The sequence below is a fragment of the Sylvia atricapilla genome, chromosome 4, assembly GCF_009819655.1.
Source record: "Sylvia atricapilla isolate bSylAtr1 chromosome 4, bSylAtr1.pri, whole genome shotgun sequence".
NCBI lineage: Eukaryota > Metazoa > Chordata > Aves > Passeriformes > Sylviidae > Sylvia > Sylvia atricapilla.
In genome coordinates this window covers 22993483-23018781 of record NC_089143.1, presented here as the reverse complement: position 1 = coordinate 23018781, position 25299 = coordinate 22993483, and the positions used below count along the sequence as shown (strand labels likewise).

General features: G+C 38.1%; 1 protein-coding gene across 2 annotated transcripts; it reads right to left on the bottom strand.

The window, feature by feature from the left end:
• Positions 1-8068: 8068 nt before the first annotated feature.
• On the bottom strand, positions 8069-25087 carry LOC136360217 (ADP-ribosyl cyclase/cyclic ADP-ribose hydrolase 2-like). 2 transcript variants are annotated; one of them, XM_066317284.1, is made up of 9 exons: positions 24652-25087; positions 20775-20904; positions 19617-19752; positions 19047-19129; positions 18373-18449; positions 15686-15778; positions 14115-14201; positions 13588-13647; positions 8069-10638 (listed from the first exon to the last, which is right to left on the bottom strand). In XM_066317284.1, exons 1-9 carry the CDS (start codon positions 24816-24818, stop codon positions 10524-10526), a joined length of 948 nt encoding a protein of 315 aa, XP_066173381.1. In that variant the 5' UTR covers positions 24819-25087; the 3' UTR covers positions 8069-10523. The 2 variants fall into 2 exon arrangements, with proteins under 2 accessions (XP_066173381.1, XP_066173382.1); XM_066317285.1 differs by lacking the exon at positions 8069-10638 and adding an exon at positions 12390-12774.
• Positions 25088-25299: the final 212 nt, after the last annotated feature.

Here is a 25299-nt window from a genome sequence, read left to right as displayed (position 1 = left end):
TATTTGTGAACTTCCCCAGGCTTGAATGAGTTTATGGAAAAGAGCAGATGCCTTTTGGACAGTATGATTTCTCCACATTTGGCACAGCTCTTAAATGAGGCATTGGTAATCAGAACATTTCCTGAGTGTTCAAGATATAGCATAGGCTCATGTGGCTGATTATCACCACTTAAGTGTAATATATATCTGTAAATAGTACTATTCACATCCTTATGGATGTAGAAATAAAGAAAAGGCATGTTCATGTCTCTCCCTCCCTCTGGGAATTACAAATGACCTTATTGTTTCTTGCTTTGCTGATGTGTCTGCCCCTCAGCTTCCGAGATGCCAGTCCCACTGTACTTTTGCACAGATTAAAACCATTATGTTAAACTCAGAACAAATGATTCACACTCAGCTTGCTGTCTCTAAAAATCTCAGGAAACCTATGCATCTAGAACTTTGCCGTGTTGCCTTTTTTCACTAGTTACATTAGTTGGTTAACTAAAAATCTTTACAGATCTTCCCAAGTTTTTTAGGCAAGTTTGAGACACTTTATTGAACTGGTATAAGGAAAGAAATTGCTATCTTTGCTACTGAGTTGAATGATGGCTTGGACACCTGGGAGCCCCACACACACTGTCTCTACAGCCTGTGGCCCAAAGTGTGTCATGGCATGATCTGCTGTGGGCAAATAGAAGATTAATCAAAATTGCTTGGCTTTAGCTATTTGAGATGTGACTGTGTTACAGATACATTTCTTACTACTCTGGCGCCTGCTGCAAAAAATAATATACATTAAAAAAACAATAAAAAAATGAAGAGGATGTTCAAGGAACTAATCAAAGAACTAAAGTTACAGCACATAGGGAATAATTTTTTTATGAGGCATAATACAACCCAGATTTTCAAAGGTCTGTAACTTCTGATTTCAGTACTTTTGTGCTTTTAGAACTTTTTTGTGTCTGAAACAGATACAAAAATCCTTCAAGCTGGAGCCTAAACCAACCTGTGACCTAGAAAAATCCAAATATGTGTGCAATGGAAAGAGATTTGCATTAAAGCCAAATTAAAGATTATTACAGGCAGGGAAGCAAGACAAATAAGCAACTACAACCTATTTTAGATATTTAATCTTTCAAACATACAATATAATACAATACAGTTGCATCAGGGATTGACAGGATATAAATCTACTTTGGACCCTTAAATGAGATTCATGGAGATAACATGCACATCTTCTCCAAGTTTCCTGGCAACCAGTCAATACAAACATAAATAAATAATACAGAAGCTAACACAAAATGTGCAAAAATATCTACATAAAGTTATTCTCTAGTAGAATGACTATTTTTTCTGAAGATTATATGTCATCCTGGTAGCTAGCTGGATGACTCGGTGGTTTAGAGGAGCATCTAGCTGGAGCACTGGAATTCACCCAAGTAACCCAAGAAACCTTCAGGATGGCATTTGCTCTCTCCTCAGTGTGTTTTGAACCCTGCTATCCGAGTCTGCTGTAAACAGGCTAATGTCTGACTTGGCAGGTTCTTATCTGAATTTGATATACTATAAATCGCATCAGGGTGGAAAAACTGTGGAACTTTCTAGACCTGGTATTTCTGACTATTTGCTATCCAGTGGCCAGGAAACAGCCAGCGGAGGAACATCTGTGTGGATGAAGAAGCAATTGTTATTATGTGATAAAATACTGCATGCAAGTATGAAGCCAGAATCTTGCTGTACCCTAGCTTTTAAGTTTGGCACAAGTACTGTACCACTTGTGAAAATGAGCTTACTTCTCCACTGTTTCACTACTGCATCTTGTAATCAAGTGAACAATCTAGGATCTCTCCCACTCGAATTAATGTTTTGCCTTTCCAAAACATGATAATCAGTCTTAGTTAAGAAGATCAGATGTTAGGTTGGTTTTACAAAAAAATAATCTCTGTGGGTGATGTATGAGTGGCATAGTATTATTTTTCCTTCTGAAATATATGAATAGGAAGTATGGAGGAGAAGGGGGGAAGAGGAGGGAGAGGGAGGAGGAGAGGGAGGAGAGGGAGGAGGAGGAGACCTCACCTCATGACTTCCATGCTCCTGACTTCCCAGCTTCCTGGCATCTGTCTCCCACACATCTGCCTTCTATGCATTTAGCAGGTGACTCCCAACTCCCACCTTTTATGCAGATAACTCCCAACCATGTGACCCATACCATTTGACCCCCACCATGTCACCCCCACCATGCGACTCTCCATGTCACTCTTACGGGAGTAGGGGATGTCTGCTACCACCTGTGGCTCCTTTTTATCTGAGTGGAAATGTTTTGCAATGTCCCCTCTGCGTGGAGCATCTCACAATGGGGTGATGTAATATGTTATGTCATTGGTCAACTTTAATTGCCTGTTAGCCCAAGATATCCTACTGGTGTTTTTAGGATGATGGCTGCTCATGCTCCAAATTACTGCACTCATCTGACTCAGGCTGCAGGTTCCTCAACTCCTGTGTTTCTTGAAAAGTGCTGCAAAACCTGAAGTCACAAATATAGGAGAGTGACACTTGGATCTCCTAAAGACAAACATGCCGGGAAAACACTTGGCATCCAACTAGAGCTGCTAAACTGCACTTCTTCAGGTAAGGTCTTCTTATCAAATCTGTGACTGTGTGAATGCAATTATGGCTGAGACCAGCAGACAGCAGTGCGAAGCATGAACATTCTGTGTAAAGGAGACCCTAAAGGTGCAGGAACAGGCTGTTCCCACATCCTAAACATTGCCCCAGCTAGGAGGATGACCAGCCTCGCTGCAGACAGAGCTTTGACTCGGACTCAGGAGAAAACATGTCACTTTTGAAAGCAGGGGGAACCTAGAAGGACACCAAAGATGCCATGAGCTTATGAGGTACAAGAACATGAAGCACTGGGTCCTGCCCCTAAGTCACAACAACCCCTGCAGTGCTGCAGGCTGGGGCAGAGTGGCTGGGAATCTGCCCAGCAGAAAAGGACCTGGGGGTGCTATTTCAGAGTGGATGAACATGAGCCAGGTGTGTCCAGGTGGCCAAGGAGGCCAATGGCACCTGGCCTGTGTCAGCAACAATGTGGCCAGCATGACCAGGGCATTGGTACAGGCCACTGCTGAGTCCACACCTCAAGTATGGTCTTCAGTTTTGGGGCCTTCTCTCAGGTAACTAGGATAAAATGAAATGGCCCCAGGCTCTGCCAGGAGAGGTTTAGATTGTACATTAGGAAAAAATTCTTCATGGAAAAGGTTGTCAAGAATTGGAACAAGCTGCCCAGGAAAGTGGTCGAGTCGCCATTCTGGAGGAATTTAAATATGTAGATGTGGCATCTGAGCACAAGGTTCAGTGGTGGAATTGGCACTGCTGGGTTTAATGACTGGACGCAGTAATCTTAGAGATCCTTTGTAACCTAAATGGTTCTGTGATTTTAACATCTACCTGGACAAGGGACTTTCAAATGGAACACAATAATGAAAGCTTTATATTCAAAACGGAATAGGTAATAAGGAAATAAATTTAAGGTCTTTCATTGATCTTATTAAGAATATCTCAATATGACAAGCTGGAAAGACAAAAAAAAGCATACCTTAGATTATGGAGCAGAAGCCATAAAATTTTAAAACCCATCAGTAATCAAATACTTTTCACACACATTTTGCAAGAAAGAGAAATATGCATATTGTCCAGGGCTGTCTCTGGTCTTTGTCCATCCAGAGATTCACATCCCAACAGACTATGCAATGCAGAAGACTGGGAAATTGACTCCCGCGTAAAATGCTAAGTGTGAATCAGGAACATTGTAACCAATTTGCAGCCCTTGTCAGGTGTAAAGCAATTACTTTGTATCAGGTGTGAGTTAAAGATTTTCATTGCAAGAGGGATTTCCCCCTCCAATTTCAATGCACTTGGAGCACCTTTGCAGCCCTCCTCTGGACTCTCACCAGCAGGCTCATGTCCTTCCTCTGGCGACCCCAGAGCTGGGTCGAGGGTCACAACAGTGGGTACAGGGGCAGAAAACCCTTGTCCCGCTGCCCACATTGGATACAGCCCAGCCCGGGAGAGCTGCTTTGGCCTGCATATGCACACTGTCAGCTTGTGTTGAACTTCTTGTCTGCCAACACCTCCGGTTCCTTCTCCTCAGGGTTTCTAATATCTCTTCCCAGCCCATGTTTGTGCTTGGGATTGCCCTGACCCTGATGCAGAACCTTGCACTGGGCCTTGTTGACCTCCAGGAAGTTCACCCAGGCTCACCTCCAAATCTGCCCAGATCCCTCAGGATGGCATTCCTCCCCTCCAGACTGACCTACACCCCACAGCTGGGTGTCCTCAGCACACACCCTGGGCTCAGGAAGGGTAGGGACAGAGCTGGGGAATGAGAGCATTTCTGAAAGAAAATGGAGTTCTGGAAATCAATTAATGGAGCAGATCAAGTTTTTAATTAAGCTTTAAGCCTGGCAATATTTTGAGAGGCTTTTAAAGAACCTCCCCCTTTGGTCAAGCAAAGACCTGTTCTTATAATCTGCAGAGAAATCTGTATTCCTGCCAATTGGCACAAACTAAGAACCAGAGGGATGTTGAAATGCAGAGTAATTTTCCCCAGCACTGGATTGCTGAACTTTTCCAGCTTTGCCAAAACTTCTCCTTGCCCACCATGGATGCCAAGGGCTGATTTTTGCTGACTCCTGACAACTGGGTGGATGGAAGAGGTTGCTCCCATTTTTTTTTTTTTTCAAATTTCTATTTCAGATCTATCTGAGAAATTAATGTAAAGAGGGAGGAAGTAAAATTTAGATTCAAGACAAAACAGATAATTTCCTTTAAGGAAATATAACCACTCATCTGTCTGGGACAAAACAGTCCTTGCAGGGAAGAGCCAAACCATAAGCAGGCAAAAACTTATTTTTACCAGAAAGAATTGGATGAGTGTGTTTATAAAAACACTTCTTAGAATTATCCTAACTGAACCAATACATGACATAATTGAAATGTCATATATAAGCCTATAAACCAATCTCTCTTATATATAAGTATGTAAAATGACATATTTTTATCTTCTCTCCAATGCCTGAGTATTACACCTACTGAAATAGCTGATAGTGCCTCCATCTGACTGTTAGATTACATGTCCCTTGGTTACATGTCCCTTGGGTACAATCTGTTCTTGGTACAATTCCTGTTAAAAGCAGAATGTTATTTAACAAATCAAAGATAGAATTAAAGTCAGGGAATAATGACTAAAAGTCAGAAAATGTTGGTATGTATTGACTACTTGTACTCGTAAACCCTCCCTCCAAATTTAGTTCCAGCTGATCCATGACTCACCTTTCCATATAAAGATTTTATTGTATTATTTATTACTTGGTAGACATTCACATACAAAAGTAGGTAAAAATGCAAGTCGCACCTTTCATAATATAAAATGTGATACTGCAAAACATCTTCACCTCATCACTGTGGGATTGCTGTGGATGGAGGTCCAGGGTCCCAGGGAGGAGATACACAGTACAGGGGGAGAGCACCTGATTCTGGTCTGGCACTTTCCCTAATTGCCTGCTCTGAGGAGTGTAAAGTAGGGGGTTTCATTAGCCATTGCTGAATAACACTTTTATTACTCATTAATAGACAAAATACAGAAAAAAATTTACTGCATTGTATGTAAGAGGAGCACCTACAGCTGCAACAGGAAAATGGCCAAATCTGGGCACTTTTCCAAAGCTGGGAATGTCATTGAGGAACACATCTGTAAGGTAGAAAAGGGCTACAGGTGACAGCACCAAACAGACAAACGGAAGTGCCAGCCCTCAATATCGAGTGGTGCATGCATCTTCTCAGGCATCAGAACACCTCTGAAGAAAGTGACAAACCTCAGTGAGCACGGTCAAGCTCCTCACAATTTTCTCTGCTGCACCCCACACCACCTAGACACCATTTGTGAGAGCAGTGTTAGAAATCTGGATGAAGCACTAACAGTACCACTGTCTTCTCCTTTTGTACTTCCAAAGACGTAGTGGTTAATCAAGTTCCCAGGAAGCTGTTTGGGCCGCAAATATACATAGAAGATCTTGGATCTCTTTGAAGAACAACTGGATTTAACTGCTAAAAGATAATTCATAGCCCTCAGGAAAGCTAAAGTAACATACTTTTAGGGGAAGGAATTACAGAAATTTGAAACTTTTTTTTTTACTCCCACGATCTTTAGACAGGCAAAACCATCACAGAGTTCAAAACAAAGCCTTTAAATGGAAAGCAAAGGCCAAAAGTTAAACAAAAACAAACAAAACCCCCACCCCAAACAAAGAAAAAAAGCCACCACCACCACCAAAAAACCTAAATTAAAAAGTGTTCTATATTTCAGACACCAGGATTTGAGGAGATGCTGTTGAGTGCTTTTCAAAGTGCTAAGTATATCTGCTTGTTAAAACTGGTTATTACTGTAAACTGTCATCATTAACCAAGGAAATTTCGACTCACAGCTGACCCAAAAGCTTCAACTTCGTGCACTTAACAAGGCAGCAAGGTCTGTTCTTAATCAAAATGCAGAAGAGACAATTTACTCTGTGCTGCATCCATGTTTTTGTCAATTGCAGAAGATGCTGCTGAGCGCACAGCACTCTTACAAAGTCAGAACAGTTTTTTCCTCCATAAATATTAATTCAAGGCACTCAACCTAAAACATTTGAAAGACTTGGCTTTTTTCAATTATTATTCATTGCACAATGATATTTTAATTGGAAATTGATAATTACCAGATTATTAATTCTGTTTTACTGTCTTGGAATTAATATGAGTTTATCTGCACACAAAGAAACACTGCAAGTGGTTTTTTGGCTGTATCTTAAACCAGGCAAAAGTCTCACTGTATTGTATATAAACATTACACAAAATGCATATTTTACATCTAGATGCCTACTATCATAACAGATGTTTTTATAAGGCAAGAGCTGTGAAAGTAACTGAATTTCCCCTGCTGCAGCCTTTTAGAAACTCAAAGTAAGGCAGAGGCTCTAATTAATTTCAAATAAGAATAAAAAGTCTGTTTGGCTTGACAACAGCATTCTGCAGAAATCTGATGAAATCTGGATTTGACTGATAATATGTTAACAACATACTGTTTCAGTGAGATCCCTTGATTTTTGAAGAATTAAATTATGCCTGTAAGAAAGCCTGGTTTTGACAAAAATAAAGAAGGAAAATCAACAGAAAGTTGGGCAGTTTTTTAGCAGGGATGCCTTGCTGAGCCATTCTTGCAGGATTTGCAGTGCTAGAGAAATTAGCAATGCCTAGGGTGTTCCTCAGAGTACCCAAATGTTTGCCCAAGAAATGGGCCTAGGATAGCTGTCCTTCAACACTGATCCAAAATATCTCCTGTGTGTGATTTTTTCCTGGGTGGAAGAGAAAAAAAATATTTTTCTAACTTTTTTTTTCTGAATTCACTTACCTTCCTGATAACTTTATTTTAAAAGCATGCAACTTGTAACATAAAAACAGAGACAGCAACATCTTCATGAAGAGTGATTTTTCAAGAAGAAGGAGTTTTTACAAGAGCATGTAGTGATAGGACAAGGAGCAATACCCTGAAAGAAGGTAGATTGAGATTAGATAGTAGGAAGATATTCTTTACTGTGAGGTTGATGAGGCAGTGTAACAAGCTGATGGAAGTGTTCAAAGCCCGACTGGATGTGGCTCAGAGCAACCTGTTCTTGTGGAAAGTGCCCCTGTCCAAGGCAGAGGGATTGGAACAAGATGATCACTAAGGTCCCTTTAATCCCAAACCCTTCAGTGATTCTATTAGGAGTTATTCACCCCCAGTGCTGAACTGTTATCTGCTAAGAAGTGCCTCTTCCCTTTCGAAAATAGGTATAAAATAATTTGATATTCAGTGAGATCACAGCAGCTATGGGTGGTGCATTCTCCTGATATTCTCCAGCAAGTCCCTGCTGTTTCTATACTGATTAGTGGATTACCCAGTCAAAAGAGGCAGCCTCTGCAGGGGCAATCAGGAGAAAAGCACCAAACGCCCCTCTCTCAGATGACTAAGATTGTCTCCTAAGAGATAGAGAAGAACCACTCCAAGTCTTTGCAGCAGGAATTTTAATCCCAATTCATACATATGCAAGCACACTACTGGTTTATTTACAGAAACTCTACTGGACAGAAGGTCAACTTCTCAATGTTCTTCACAAAACCTGAACAAGTTTACCTACTTGTTCCTTGGATGTTTGTGGGTTTTCAGAGTGAATAAAAAATATGTCCACTTAGAAAAATGTATCAATATGGATAGGAAAAAAATATCCAAATTCAATCTCTCAGATGATGAAAAACAACTCAAAGGTTGTAAATAAGTCTTTCTTGAAAATTTCTTAGAGACAAACAGCTTCTTTGTCACAATAATTTGAAATGTCTTGATAAATGGACTTACAGTCTTTACACAGGGCAGAAGAAAAAATTATATTTTTCCCTTCAATATAAGCTCACCATTAAAATGGAAGTAATTAACAACTATGCATAGTCTCATATAATTTTTGCTGTCAAAGACGGCATGGTGCACATACAGTTGCTCATCTCACTGAACATACCAGGAAAATTATTTTAATAATGCCACTGCATTGGTTTAAATCCAGTTATGACTGATAGTCAGTCAAAGAGCTGCAAGGTAAATGCCATTTTAATAAAAACAACTGTTATAACTGATTTCTGCTATTTCACTACTGCACTCCTCTTCAGCAATATTGAAAATTAAAGCTGTTTCTCTGGTGCTGTCACACCTAGACTTCAAGACTATCATTTCTCTAAAACAAAACTGAAATATTTTTTGTTTGCTGTTTTCTGAAAAAGCAGTAACTTTTGTTTTGAAACAGATGTCACAAGAAATTTTAAGATGGCTTTTCCTTTGGACTGGTATATAATTACACAATTCACTGAAGTTTTAAGTTCTTATGTTACCACTGAAAGTAAGGTATTTCTGACCATAGCATTTCATTTGTGTGGATAGAAACAGCCCCATCTTTCAGGTATTCCATCTCACGTTTCCAAGAATTAAACTCAAAATTTCTACACATTTCATTAGGTTTACTTAGGACAAAGCTGTTGCATCCAAACAGGTAGAAAATAAGCTATGAAGCCTATCTGGATATATGAATTTGATATAATTTGGATCACTGAAGGACTTTTCAGAAGACTGGAAAATCATTAATTGTACACCATTATCCCAAAGGGTAACCAGAAATACAGAAACGAAATGATGCTCAGCAAAATGACAGGATCACTTAGGAAGGTATAAAACAATCCAAATCCAGATGCAGAAGTAATGTCCATTAAGCTGACTTTATGAAAAACAGCTTGCTATCAAAATCAGTTTTACATCTCTAATACACGATTTGTAGATGAAAGTAATTGCATAGACATAATATGTAAAAATTTTATTATTGTATTTGATTTAATATTATCTCAAAAACCCCTCAGATTCAGAGGGTCCCACAAAATTTTTCACAAAGTCCAAGAAGAGAAAATAAAGAGAGAACTGAAAAATACATTAAGACATCACTTAGTCCATCCCTGCTCAAAAGCTTCACTGTCCCAATGTCTGCAAGGGGTTTGCCAGACTTGTTAAAATCTTTTACAAGAGGGATTCCTTCAGGTCTTCCATGTAATTTCTATCCAAGTTTTCTGAACTTTTCTGCACAAGAACATTTCACTACATTTAGAATTTAAGTATCTTTTCAGTCTATACATTTCTTTTCCTTGAATCTGGAGCTTCAGCACTATTAAGTGAAACCAAAGGGTTACCCAAGACCCAGTGTGCCTCCCTAGGAGGGACAGATAGATGAGGGAGTTAAAAAGGAAGACTACCATCTACAAGGAGTGTGTGGTCCTGGGTCCTGTGTAGCACTATCCTATGAATATCAGCCTATCAATTACAAATATTCAGACTATGGGGCAGCAAAAGACATATATATATATATAAAATTCAGTTAGAATTTGGACTTGAAAAAAATAAATACTGCATAATTTTTACTTACATTCTAATTTGCCATTGGGGTAATGAGTCGTGACTTTTGGGTTTTTCACTGCAACCACTAAAACAAACTAATAACTATTTGTGGGTTGGTTTTTTCTTTCTAAAGTAAGTGAATAATCTTCTGTAATGACTTGTGTCCAGGAGCCTCTGACTGAAAAAATAAACCACTGCAAAATTTGATAACTACTGCTCTTTATAAAGGAGCTGGCAATTTTGAAATGCAGTGCAGCTTTCCAGAAATAAGTATATTCTCAATTTAAGTTTGGAGAATAATGATAAGAGGAAATAGCAATGAACTTCTTCTACAAAAAGAAAAGAAAATGAAGAGTGAGTCTCTCTAGCAGCAGTGGGATAATTTTTGATACTAAAAGAAGCCAGTATCTAGTATGCAAGGTTTTAATATGCAGGTTTGCCAGTGCCAAAAAGAGGGTGAAACTGGTGTTAGATATTAGCTGAAGCCAAATCTATAGCTAGCTAAAGCAAGCAGATGATATGGATTCAGTTGATTGACTTAGTACACTAAAGCAAATCTGAACAAAAAGCCTGCAAAAGAAACAAACACGAGCTTGTTCCAGCTGCCTCCTCTGTCTGAAGATATAGGTCCTCTTTGTGCTGCTGATGCAGATCTGAAGAAGAGAAAACAAACAGGATGTTCACAGCACAGAGCTGAGTTAGGATTCTTTTAAATATCAGAGTTTTGTTGCTAAGGGTGAAGTTTGTGGCCTTTCTTTATATGAGCCTGCCAACAGATTCCCTTTGGCTGTCATGATTCTATAAACAGAATGTCTTTGCAAAACTCTGGGAACTCTTCTTTCTACCTTTACACAAGAGCCTTCTTGTCCCTCCACATCCATTTGCTGTCTCTGGCCTTATGCTTGTGATTTATAGTGCTCTTCTAGACAGCAGAGGTGGAGGACCGTGTTTTTACAGCACTTGGTGCAATAATATCCAGATCCACTTCCACGTCCCCCTGACATTGCAATAATGCAAGTAATACATACCAACACTAACAGCTTGCATCTGGCTGCCTTCCTGCTTACATTTGTAAGCCATCTCTGCCATCTAGTGGGTATTTTTTACTCACAAGTCTTTTCTAACATCAAGGTGTCACCTTAACAAGCCAAAGTCCAAATTTGACTCAGCAGGAACATAGTTCAAGTCTGGAGAGGAGTTAAGGGGCGCCACCACCATGCAAGAAGCAGCAAGTACATTACAGCACGGTCTAGACCCTCCTTCTGCTACCCTGACCCAGTTCTCTCCTGTGCTGTGCCAATGCAACAGGACTTGTGGTGACATAAACAGTCACTTGTCCAACTCTGATGTTTTTGGGCTCAGGACATTATTCTCTGGAGGTTGAGAGGGCAGCTATCAGCCTTGTAATAGCAAACAGCCCTCGTGAAAGGGGATGCATGAGCATGGAGCATGCCTGTTCCACTGTTTACTATGGAAGTATGAACACTGAGAGCACCTACTCTGCAAAGGAGACTTTTCCTAACAGAAATCCACTCTACTTAGTGATATCCCTACTGACCAAACTTCCATCCGTCTACATATTAGACCATCACAGAACAGGGATCCATCCACACAGAAAACATACCCAAGAAGATAATCATCAAATCATTTCTATGCATCTGCTTAAGGCTCTTTCTGAAAAAGCAGTTAGTTTTAATGGACATGGTGTTATCCACTGCAGAGAATTAAGTGATTCTGGGAAGAATGTAAGTATTCATTGGCTTGAATTATTTAAGTTAAATGATTCATGGAGAGGCAGTGCATTGTGATAGTTTTGCATTCAGATTGGGAAGTTCTATTGGGATTTGGGATAGATATGAAATGAATCAAACTTATTACAGTGCCATGCATAGAGGATGGAATACAGTGACCATGAAGAAAACAAGCAAGGAAACTTTTCTTAAGGAGGATGAAAACATCTGAGTTGCACAGGAGTTAGCCCAGGAGAGTGAGATTGGTGTTTCAAATACACCAGGGATTATGTTACTCTGAGTACCGACATGGATGGAAAGGAAGGGGCAGCTGCTCCCCTGCTTACACACTGCAAACGCCATGTGGCAATACTGCAGAACTGCATGCTCATCCCTTAGCTGAAAGGAAAAACACACTAGTGGTTTCCAAAAACCTTCTCATCCAGGTTTCCTTAGCTGAGTAATGTACTCACATCACAAAACTTTGAGGAAAATTATTTAAAACCTGGGAGAGGAGAAAAATCTTCTGTTAAGAGCGCAATACAATATTGTATTTTTCAAAGTCCTGTGAAGTGCTTCTTCCAGTTTGTTAATATTGTCACTATGTTCACAGCTATTAATTTGAAGGGGATAAGTGTATTTTCATTTGACATGTGGAAAAAAAAGTGTTACCATTCAGTGGCAGAACAAGGAAACTTTATTTTAATCCACTGTGTAAGTGGCATTTTGTTAGCAATCAAAGCCCTAACAAGAAGTCTGTTCTATGATCTACTGCCTAGAAGAAGTCTGCAGCTATCAGTGGTATCTATAAACCCACCATATTCATGACATTTGTATGCTGGTGCTGGGATATAATTTGCATGTGAAAATACATGTCGCATTGCAAGATGAATAAAAGCTTTCAGTGACCAGCAAGAACAGGGAATACTCACTTTCTCTGTAAGTGTGTACCAAAAACTGGACATATGTAACAGAAGGTGATATCCACCTCCTTTTCTGTACTGCATGAAGCACTACAGCCCCTCCCAGAGGTAGGAAAACTGGAGTTGCACCTCACTGCTGCAATAATCAGGAACAGCAAATCAGGACTTTCATAGCAGAAATTATCATTGCAATATCACACAGGTATTAACAAACAAAAATTTGCAAGTGCTTGAATAGGTAAGAAAGCACAGTAAGAAATATAGCATGGATTATCCATAAAAAGAATGTAACTATAAGAGACATAGAACTGAAAACACTAATTGCTATTTTAAATTCACTGAAATACATAATAAATTAATTTAATACTCCTTATATAATATAGATAAATATGGATAAGTAGGGAGTTTGGGAGCAATGCTTGCTAATTAAGATGTTATGCCTTGGATGTAATCTGCATTCTTTGTAGATAACTCACTGACCCAAGATAAATACATTAAAATACAGAGATTAGGTTTCACACAAAATGGAAGATTAAAAGGAAAATTCCTCAAAATTTAGAACTGAAAATTCCAGTAGCGGAAGAAATGTTCTTTAGATCTGTTGCCATTTGATCTATACTTTGATTTTTCAAGAAATTATATTAAGGTAAGCAACTTCAAATATTTAATAGATTTTTTATCAGAAGAGTGATATGTACAAACTTCACATCATCAGTGATATACAGTGTTACTGTGTGATCAATGAGAACCCATTAACACCTAATTTTGAACAGCAGGTGCTCACAGACAGTTGTGCATAATTTGTGAAATTGCTAATTCCATCCGCAGTAAGTAACAAATTCAGGACCACTGTGTATTGCATGTGGGTAGGGTTTGTTGAACTGTTGACTTCTGCATAATTTATTCAGTAGTAATGGCACTGAAGACAGGTTGAACTTCTTTTACTTACGATGCAATGGCACACTTAGAATGATCAGGATTATCCACGCAGAGTAAGAACATTACAGACCTGTGAAAATACCATTTTATTTAGCACCTTTCAGGCAGACAACTGAGAAAAAAAGCCATGAAAAATGAAACAATTTCACAGTATACTATTATGTTTAAATCTTCCCTTCATTAAATTTATCTTACAATTGATGGGAATGACTACAGCTGTGAAACCTATTGTGAATAACTGGTAATTCTTCAGACATTCAATAGTGTTTTTAGCTGTTGTTTAGGTTTTAAATCCAGGATGCAATCATCTGTGTCTGACATAGAGTAAGTACAATGTTCCACTCAATCATACGATATAGTGTTTCGCTCGATTCACAACCAAAAATTACCAAGTCTGAAAAACGTGACATCATCCCTCCAACATATCAGTCCCTCCTGATACACAACATTAATGGCACTTCAGTATTAAACAGTAAGAATCAAAACAAATAAGGTGCTTCTGCAAATATAGCATATTGATAAAAGGTTTTCACGTACTTGTTATTGTCAGTGCAAGTGACATCATAACCAAGAGTTTTCAGCCTGGTTTCTAATGTCTTTACACTATGAGCTCCACAGGAATCTCTGTGAGGAAAGATTCAATATGATTACAAATCTTTTGTTATATAATTTCTTTTCATTGAACTTGATGGAATTAGTAGTAAATCCCTATTACTTTGCCTCTTTTGTATTCCATAACATCTCCAGAACAATGGTGTTCATTGCTATTTATGCTTTATTTGCTTACATTACCTTGTTTCACAATTTATCCTTAGTTTACAGAGTCTGGAAGATTAGCTTCAGCCAGTGTAGCATGTTCAGATTCTATTCACCAATAATCCCACATTTAATATTTGACAGAAAATAAAGACAGAAAAGGACCTAAAAATTTTTGTAAAATAGGAAGTGTTTTGTTTGTAATATTCTTTGGCAACTATTTAAGTAGTGATAAAGTTGAGGCTATCTGTCTTTACAGAATAAGCTCATTATAATAAATGAGAATTATACTTGTTGGAAGTTTGTTCTCTCTCAAATGTTGAATAATAGATAAACACAGAGAGACAAAGCCCAGAAACAATCCTAAGCACAGCTCCTGTTTCTAGAACTGATTTTTAAATTTGTACTCCGATTAGTGTAAGAAAATTTACAGAACCTACTGCGACCTCTACACTTGCACAAACATAAAGTACTAAGGCCAGTGCCTCATCTGCTGGTCAGTAAACACCTATGACTAAAGAAATCATATGGGGACCAACAAAGTAATTGTAGGAAAAAAATAATAAAAATTATACTATTACTCCCACGCACCCATTTACTGAAGCATAAATTAACATTCAGTGCTTGTCTTAGTTTTTCTTTGTAAAAAGTGCAACTTCTGCAAAGATGAGCTGTATGTTCTTATGCTCCCAGAGGATATGATTCTTTGATTTAGAGAGACAGGCTGAGAAATGTTATTCGGAACTATGCAATGCATACTCCACAGCATTGTGGTAAAATACACAACAGACTATTCTGTTTGGACTGATCAGTTTTGTTATATTTGTCTATTATTTATTTCTTTGTTTGCTTTAATTAAATTACCAGCAAAATTAGACACTTTTAAAGCCTACATTTTATTGCTGGATTAATTATTGAGAGAAGGAGGGCAGCCTGGTATTTGGTATTTACCTGCTTCTACCAATTTTCAATCAGTTAAATTAGGTGAAAATGAAAAGAATGTGTATGGCAAGGTGAAAGAAATATCACTCATCAGCACTTAATCTGAAATTCCGATTAACTCTTAGTAAAATTGTTCATGCTCTCTCTTCATTCAGGGTCAGAGATCCACACACATATCTGACCAAGAGTTGGCTCTAGGTCTAATATTAGAATTTATTTATATTTTCTCTAATTCTGGTATTTCTACACTCTCTGGGAATGTTGGGTTGTATCTTCTACGTTCAAAAGCATCTAAAATATTTTGCCTTAAGTAGTATGCAAATATAATCAAACAGAAAGATAAGGTGACATTTTAAAGACAGGTCCAAAAGCGAGAAACAATTTATTATTTTTTTAAAGACATAACTTACATATCTGGTCCTTCAATATCATCCACAACCCAAATGACAATTTGTGAGATTTTGTCTTTCTGGAGATTAGGTATTTCATAATCTGCAAAAAAACTGATTCAAGAAAAAAAAATGAATTTTAAAGAACATGAACATTAAATAGTCTTTTCCTCCTCTGCATTAATGAATTCACCTAAAAGTTAACCAAAATGAACTTTTAAAAAAGAAAAAAAAAAAAAAAACAAACACACCAAAAAAGCATTTGATATGTCCTTATAATATCTAATCTAAGAAGACATGAAATCCAAATGTTGATTTTAATGTCTCTGGATTGATTCGGTGATACGCTGGCATTTCAAAGCCACAGAGTTCTAACCATTTTAGCAAGATGTAACATAATGACTTCCAATCTTTTAGGGTTTTTTTTTTCCTCAGAAAGCTTGTAATGGCTGTGTCCTCACTGAATGCCTTGTCCAAGTCTGGGCCTAGGTCTCTCCTCTAATTTGCTATTTGTCCATCATGTGTCTTCTTAAATGTCTATATCAGCACTACAGGGTCTCTTAGCCCTTTTAAATGTCCTGAGACCCCCACAGAGAAGAAGGGGCTGTTAGTTGCCTGGATGGGACCAGCAGGGACAATGTGGGTCTGTCCTCCCAGTGCCTTCAGGCAAACTACGGGGGCTCTGCCACGGAAGCACAGGACGTGTTGCTTGCCAGTGTCTGTTGGTTCATGATGTTAGAAAATTATTTTAAATTTCTGGAGAAGTGGAACAGGAGGACAGATACCAAGGGTTGCTTTCTCTGGTCAAGTCTGGTATGGTGGTGGCAGACCAGAGACCAGCAGCAGCAGCAGGTTTGCCTCTCTGTCCAAGGTGTCCAAGCCTTGGTGAAGCCATAGTGAAAATATAACAAAAAATGAACATTCCAACTCATTTACTCAGTCATGCATATGCATTGCCAGGAAAAACAAAAACAAAACAAAACAAACAAACAAACAAACAAAACCCAAACCAAACAAAACAAAAAACAAAAACAAACAAACAAACAAAAAACCCCCAAAAAAACCAAAAAGCTTGCTCCACAATTCGGAGAACTTTTTAACTAGAGGTGTCAGAAACTGTGGAGGAACAATGTACAGCTGACTTCAGTAAAACTAATTTTTGAACTGGTTACTATTATTAAAGAAATCTGCCAACTAAATTCATACTGTGTGAATGAGCAAAGTTATTTTGCCATGAAATGAGAAATGAATCTTAACTGAAATGCCACCAGATGACATAATGATGATTTAAGTGTACAAACTTTAAAACTGAATAGACTTATAAAGTGACTTGAAGTACCTGAAAACAGACCAGAGAGATGCTTAGAAAGACAGACAGATCCTTCAGATTACCTTCTGCCATTAATTATTCAACTTCCAGCTTTTTTCAAACATGAGCTCTTAAACAAATTCAGTCACAAATGGACCAGAAGACACACAGCAAAGAAAACAGATGGAGTACTCTGGCTTTGTTTTCTCCTTGGCAGGCTGAGTTCTAGCAGTGATTTCACTGGTTAAAATACCACTAGACTGGCAACCCAGGGAACTGGTGGAATTAATGTGTGTGTGAGATGTTCTTGAAATAAGGTATCTGTAAATTAACAGAAATAAGAATCCATTTCTAAAATGAGGAATCTATAACAGATTCTGGTGTTGGCCTGCAGCCAGGTATTACCATCTGCAGAAGATTTGATCCCAGCTGACCACTATACAACCCAAGGGACCTGTATAAGTCTTTGTGACTAGCTGAAAGCTGTGTACAGAGATGGATGTTTTGGGGGACAGAGGTTAAGTAGTTAGGAGGTGTTTTGGGAAAGATTATTCTTGTTTCTCTCCTATCCAGAAATAAAATTGCCTTTTCAATGGTCATTTTTAGTCCTCAGTGAATACAGAGGAGGAGGATCTCTTCTATGAGTTTTTAAAAGACGTAATTTTTGATCTGCCTTGGACAGGACAGTTGCTGAGGTAATGAAGGATGCATTTTTTTACCACAGGTAAGCAGTCACTACAGACAAAAAGCTATAAAAGCTATAAAGCATGTACTTTTACAATAAATTTTGAATGTAAGCTTAGATGAGCTTCTGCATGGTGGTACACCTCTGAATCAAGAAAAATACACCGGTCCGTCATATAAAAGGAACAAAACAGAAGAGGAAGCTCATCTTTGCTATTATCCTGCTCAACAAACTTTTTTTTTTACTTTCTGAAACCATAATAGACTTCCAGCTATGTCCACTCTTGGTCATGGAGAAATACTTCCCCTTTAGAACTTAACAAGTCTGCTGGTAGCCCTGACAAAAGCTACACGCCTTGTAACAATATCCTCTACTTGGCCATGTCCCTGAAGACAAATTTTGTTAACACTCATCTTCTTGAACACATACACATTTTGCCACAATATATTGGCCAACTCACGGGCAGCTTTCAGAGAATTCACTGCACTTGCCACAGCAATTTGTAGAATGCATGAGTTGAAAGGGTTGTTTCCATCCACCACATATTATTCCTTCAGCTACAGACAATTAACAGTTGTCCCCACAGTTCAGCAGACTTTGATGCAACAGGCTCTTTCAGCTACATTTCCCATACTTGGTGCAGCAGAAGGCCCAAATAATTGGTTGACTTTTGTTGTTACCAGATTTTACACAGAAATCAGTCAGTTCTCTTACCCTGGCTGTGGATAAGCTCCTCCATCTGCAGAGCCATTCAGCAAGACATGTATCACCCCAGAGCTGTGCCGTGCATACTGCAATAGATAACAATGCTTTTCAGATCTCACAGATTTGTCATATAACTTGGTATTTTTTTGCAAACAACAGTGACCAAGGAAAGAATTTTAGCATGAAGAATATCAGAACTGCAAAAATAATACTAGACTAGCACCCTAGCAGGTCATTGCAGTAAAAAGGACAGGAACCAAACAGGCCACGGTTTAATTCAATGGTTCTTCTTAAGCTATTTTCTCACATTTATAAGTAGTTTCTTCAGCACAAGAAGAAAGCATTTTGGCATTCCCTGCTGAGTTTGATCTGTGAGTAAAGGGTTTTCAGCAAGGCTGCCAAATGCCACTTAGGACCAGTAATCAGTAGACAGTCACTGTGCTCACTGTGCTTACTATATGCCTTTTATTAACAAAGCTAACAGAATTTTAACTGATTATCTAGCTAAGGTGAATGTTAAGTTCTTGCTAAAACACTGCAGCCTGTCTAAAACAGTGTATTTGTATCAGGGGAAATAATCCAGTAGAGTTACAGATTTAAATCTGTTTTGAACCAGCAATGTTTGCCTGAACCACCCCGACACACTTGCAGATGTATGAAGCCAGCACCAATACAATATTTACAATTACTGAGGCCATCCTCCAGAAAGATTCCACCGCATTGTTTTCACATTCCATCGTGGTAGGGCAGGATTCATAGTCCAGTCCTGTAGGAAGGCATGTGATTTGTGCTATTAGAGAGATGATAATGACTACAAAACCCTTTATAATTACTTTAGCAGGCAACTAAACATATTTGTGCATTACTCACTGAACCCACAAGATCATCTGACATAGCAATGAAAGCTGTTGTATTTTTTCAATAATTTTCCATCCACTGTAGTTTACACAAACATTCTGAGGATTCAATACTTCAGTTGAAATGGTTCTAACTCTGCTCCTGGGATGCAGGGAGCTCCAGGCTCAGATGATTGAGAAAGAGGTTCATCCCCACTGCAGGACCATTTAGATTTCACTGTGTGCTCCCCTGACTGCAGTGTTAAATATTTACATGATACAAGAGAGACTGAGACAGTGAAGCTATCCCTTGATTTTTTCATGCGGTAGGAGCAAATTTAGTTATTCCACAACACAGCAGTTGGTTTCCATTATGGTTTTACAGATAAATATTTAACATAGCACTCATTGTCTTACCAGGGCTGTCTGCCTGCCCACACCAGTTCAGAAAATCTCCAACGAAGCCAAACAAAGTATCACCCAGAGACATGTAGCGACGTCCTCTGTCAGCAAAGCTATTGACCAGAAGCTGATTATTTTCCCAGAAAAGAGACTAGGAAAAAAAAACACAGAGAAGAAATGTACCAACACTTGGGTGTGGACGAGATTATGGGGTATTGAAAACAGTTTAAAACATGTTTTGGTATTTCTTTCAAAATCAAGCTAATAACCAGAATGTTAGCTATCTCTTCAAAGGAACAAAATTTTTATTTTCCAGATGTATAAATTCTGATCATAAGTGACTCGAGCAACAGTACTAGTTTGATGAGAAGGGATAAAGTCCTGTTTTAAATATAGTTAGGTCTAGTTTTGCCTGCCTCAGCAGACAGATTTAGGTGAAAGAGAAAAAAAGAAGTTTATTTATAAGCCAGATATATGTTAACAGAAATTTCTCATGTTGCTACGTTTGCTTATGTTTGAAAAAAATCATACATCTAGATGTTATTTCTGTGTTTGTGGAACTCCTCATGAATTAAGCTATGCCGACAGTAGTATTTGTTGGTTAACTTGTATAACTTAGAAATGAGGAATAATTTTGCTAGAGCAAAAACTGCATTAAAGCACAACACGTCTTTTGCACGTTCATGGCTCTTTGCACATCAAACCCTTACTGTTTTCTGGCACAGAACAATGTCCTCTCTCATTTCTGCTTTTGCTTCTTCAATGTGTCAATGTTTAACATACCACTGTCATAAGACTTATCTGTGAAGGGTAAAAGAAAAGGATGATAGCATTTGCAGCCAGAGCACCTAATTTAAGGAAAAGCAGAAGTAGAAGTTCAGGGACTATGGCAGAGCTCCTGGCACAGCAGGAAAAATGGGGGATCTCTGTGGTATGAAAAGAGAAAGAGAGACATTGCTGAGAAGTTACTGCATAAAATAAATGGAGCCAAGCACATTGAAACATGCTACAAAATCTGAGTCTAGTTTATAAATTACAGAGTCTAGTTTATAAACTACTAACCGGTCAAAAAGAATTACTCACATGTCAGCTACAGAATGACTCATCAATTTTGAACTGTGCCACGTAAAATCTGTTATATGTAACAGGGCAATTGACATAAAAAAATATTACCTTGTTAGGTGGAATTGTGTGAAATGTGAGGTTGATAAATAATTCATAATCCTCAGGTAGAATGCTGCAAGGATCCTTGTTAATAAATGCATTTTTAAATGCTTCCCATATCTGTGAACAATTCTTCTCACTGTAGTCATTGAAACAAACAAATAGCAAAATTGTTTTTTCAAAGCCGAGGAAAAAAGATACTTGATCTCAACTCCTTCAAATACCCCAATTAAAATCCCTTCTAAGGTTAAGGCAGAAAAACAACGTCAGGGTGGTAAAAAACTTGTAGCTCAGGAAGAGCACAGAGATCTTATCTTCTGAGTCATAACTGCAGCAGATAAGGAAGAAGTAGCAAGGAAAATATTAGCATTTACAGGGTAGAATTAGAAACACATTATGATTCAACAAAAATCTTAGTAGGTATGGCATACACGGTGAGTTTGCTATCCAGCATTGTAGAAATATGGGAGAAAAGGCCTTATTTGAAAATTTCCAGATTCAAAAAGCTGTTTCAAATAAATCATAGCTAAATATCCAACATTGCTGGAATGCAATATTACTCTTAAAATGTCAGATTCAAATGCAGGATGAGTTACTAAAAAGTTTCGATGGCAGAATAATGATTATGACCAAGAGATGCCTTCTGCTTCTAGGCCCTGGGACTGTGCAGATTTATCTTGCTGGAATGAGTACAGTGACCAGGGACTGTGTGGGACACACACTGTCACTATGTGGTAGCTACGAGAACTACAAGAATATTGTTAGCATTCAACACTTCAAGTGCTGAAAGAAGATGCCAGGCTGTGCACTCCAACATTTCCCCTCTGCCAGCTCTGTCTTGGGGGTGATAGCCTCCATGGAGGGACAAGACAGGCTATTTACAGATGGAAATAACCTATCTCTTTGGACTTTCAGGATCTCACCTGTCACAGCTCTGAGCCTGTCTGGAGTAATTAAGAAGGGAATTTCTACTTTCACCACTTTTCCACAGTACCTTCCCTGCATAACACTGTGACAACTTCTATGCCAGGAACACTCTGCACAACAGAATAATTATGTTATGTATATATAGCCTTCCTAACATGAATAGCTGTCATTGCAAAGCTCTAGCTTGAACAACAGCAGTCCTGACAAGTAAACCAAACTTTGCCAAGTGTTTTGCTCATTTAGTACCATCCATAGACAGCACAGTTTCTGCTGGTACAGGTTCTTTGGGGACTTGCTTTGTGCCACTGAATGTCACAGACACTTTAAAGGAGCCTTTGTGATGAGCTATGCAGGAAACAGAGCACAGATTTTCTTACAGACATCTCTGGTCATGCTTCCAACTACAATCTAAAAATTCCCTATATACTGTAAGCAGGTATGGATCTTGACCCGAAAATTTTCAGTGATGCAATATGATCCTTGATCAGTAGTTTCAAGGTTTTAACTGATTTACTTAAAAGGATTTTGACCCTATTTCTGATTTCAAGCTGTTATAATTTGGCTTCTGACAATTGCATACACTTAGGTCTCATTTTGCTAAAGAACTTTCTACTTGAAGCACTTATGTTCGCAACTGTGAGTTACGATCAATTGAATTTTAACATCTTTCTTGACAGATGAATCCATCAGTAATTTCCTAGTTAACTCACATATTGGTTTTTTTTCCTTTTCTTTTTTTGCATGACTTCTCATCCAGGTTTCAACAGCTTGTAAACCAAAAGGATTATTCTGCTTTGATACTCAAAACCTCTTAGCTGGCAAAAACACCTTTTGAAATGACAGGGTGGGGAAGGACTGCACTGCAGGACAATTCCTTCTAATCTTAGTAGACACTCGTAAATCAGATTAATTTCAAACTATTTAGTTAAAAAATTGTTTTCAAAGCTTCCATGATATATTCAAAATAAACAAATATGGAGAAAAAGCACTACAGGAACATTTGTGTAATTTAGTGTCATCCTGTTATGAAATGTAAAATATGATTTTAATTCAGATTCCTCACTTCTACATGACCATAGCATTTTGTAAAATTCCTATTTTGACTGGCATTTTGCATATTCTGTTTGTTTTAACGTGTGGGAAAGTTTTTCTTACGTTACTATGAAACATCTTTATGTTTTAACTATGTTGCAGAGTAAAGACATGTTTTGCTAGCTTCTCTTAAGTTAGCAAACTATTTTTAGAAAATTTGCACATAAATTCAGAACCAAAATCTATCCAGGTGGTCATGTCTCTATAAAAACTAGCCAGGGGACAACTAAGAAACAGACAATGAATGGAAAGGACTATAAATAATTAGAATATCTGTTTTGCACCTGTGCAATATGAAATTTCCATTTTGTTTGGAGTACGTTATTTGCTTATAGACCTAAGGGAAAGAGAAAAGTCACCACATTATATAAAATCAGTTGTGTAGCTCTTCTTTTATTAACATAATTTTTGGTCTAAATTCAGGAAAGTAGTCCTAATGTCCTGCCTGGCTTCATGCTGCCCTGAGCAAGAATACTTTGATGAACACGTTCAAACTTCTCAATTTTAAAATCATGTTGTGAAAACGTAACCAGAATTCATTAGATCACAAAACTATCATAAACACAAGACACACAGAAATGTTTTGTAGAGTATTGCATTTATGTCTCTAAGTCCAAATCAGTTAATTAAAATTTCTACAGTAATTATCCTTTATGTTGCTCATTTTAGTGTATTCTGTATTATTATTCATGTCCTGCTTCAGATATAAATGAAGTGGCACCTCTTAAGTCCTGCAGGAGCTCTATGTTTCTAGAGCCTACTGTAAGACCAGGTTACCTACACAACTGTTGACTAAATTCACATATTTAATATTATATACTATATTCGAGGGCTGTAGAAATCTACACTTAAAGTTTACTTCCAGTTTCCATTGTGACACGTTTATAAATTTTCCAAGCTGAACTGTTCCACTGAAATTCATGCACTGTGTTATTTGCATTAGGATGAGTTTTCCTTTCATATGAAACTTGAAAGAAAACACTTCTGGTAAGTTAAGAGGGTTATTGTGTAGAAGCACATTGTTTTCCCTTTTTAAAAAGTGAAAAATTTGTTTTAAGTCCTTTATCTTCCTCTTTTGCAACAGGAACTGAAAATGGAAGGTTGGGGAAATGAGGTGGTATTTGCAATATCATTTAACCCTCTTTTAAGACAGCAATTCAGTGTTACAAGAACCCAGTCAGGACCCCTCTGCAAATACATCTTCATACTGTTAGGGCAACTTTTTAGTGGCAGAATAAAGGGGACAACTCCAGGAGACTGTTCTTATTTTCTTCCTTTTTACTGAAGCCCTTACATTGCAAGACAGAAAAGTCCTCATTTTAGCAAAGTATGTGATTTACCTCCAGTTCTGTATAATTAGCAGAGCCAATGAAAGCTCATAGATAATCCTATTTGAGCAAATGATTACTACTTGATTTTTCAGGTGGATGAGCTAAACAGGTTCCTTCAGTACCACAGGATAGCTCTAAAGTGAGGCGTTCCACTTCTTACACGACCTGACATACAGGCATGCAAGGCAAAGCTGGTCTTCCCAGGAGTGCTGTCAGATTTGGAACTTCCAAAACACCATCCCTGTCACTTCTGTGTTGTTGTTCTTACAGAAAGTAAGGGGGGAGGGGGGGGGGGGCAGGGAGAGGCAAAACAAAAAGGTGAAATAAAGAATTGAAGGATTAAAAATTTTGCCTTAATTGCACTACTTTACTTAAAATCTGACATCCATCAAAGTTATTTTGTTGCTTCCAGACAGCTACAAGCAAGTTGGCTTCAAAAGGATCACTTTTATGGCTAGAAGCATAACATCAGGCTTCAGGTTAACATCTATTTTGTACAGAACATAAAAACTAATCCAGAAACAAGCAAAACTTACCCAACAGCAGGGTTCACAATTCTAATATAATCATAGCATCTTCCAATGATAATACTTTCCAGGTTTTGAGTAGTACCTTCACCTTTCCATTTCTTTCCCTGCACTCCTGAGAAGCTGTTCATACACAAAACAGAGACAAATAAAAGAGGGAAAAAATGATTGATCATCACGAATTCTTGACAGTCCAAATTCTTAAAAGAAAAAAATAAAATAAAAAAGGAGAGCTCAATGATACAATTTAAATGGAAATCTGTGGTCTAAACGGTTAATGTTTTCTATACTAGCTACATCTCAGTACACAAGACAAAGGCAGAAACACAAACACTGCTGGAATCTATAACCTAACTGTTTCCTGGAACGATTGCAGCACGGGGATACATCACTTCCTCGTGTCTAAACCATCCACCACTTCAGAAACCAAGAGACTTTAAGGCCACCTCGTGATAACTGAGGAGAATTGCAGTACATTTCCATAAAGAGAGGAAAATACCTCCTTACCATTTGAATACTTAGGATGCCTTTGGTTCGCTTCATACTGGTTGCTGTGTTACAGTTTCCTAAACCACCACCAAATGCTTGAAAGCAAACAAACAAACAAACAAATAATTTAAAAATCTAAAGTATGCAGTTACAGCAAGGAGAGTGTAA

Bases quoted from the DNA above. Each gene is read 5' to 3' on its own strand.
- LOC136360217 (XM_066317284.1), bottom strand. From the start codon at position 24,818: ATGATCAATCATTTTTTCCCTCTTTTATTTGTCTCTGTTTTGTGTATG. The intron at 18,450-19,046 runs GTAAATATTGTA...TATCTATTGCAG, and splicing joins GGAGGATGGCCTCAGTAATT to TATGCACGGCACAGCTCTGG. The intron at 10,639-13,587 runs GTAAGTAAAAGA...TCTCTTCTTCAG, and splicing joins TCTAAGTGTGCCATTGCATC to ATCTGCATCAGCAGCACAAA.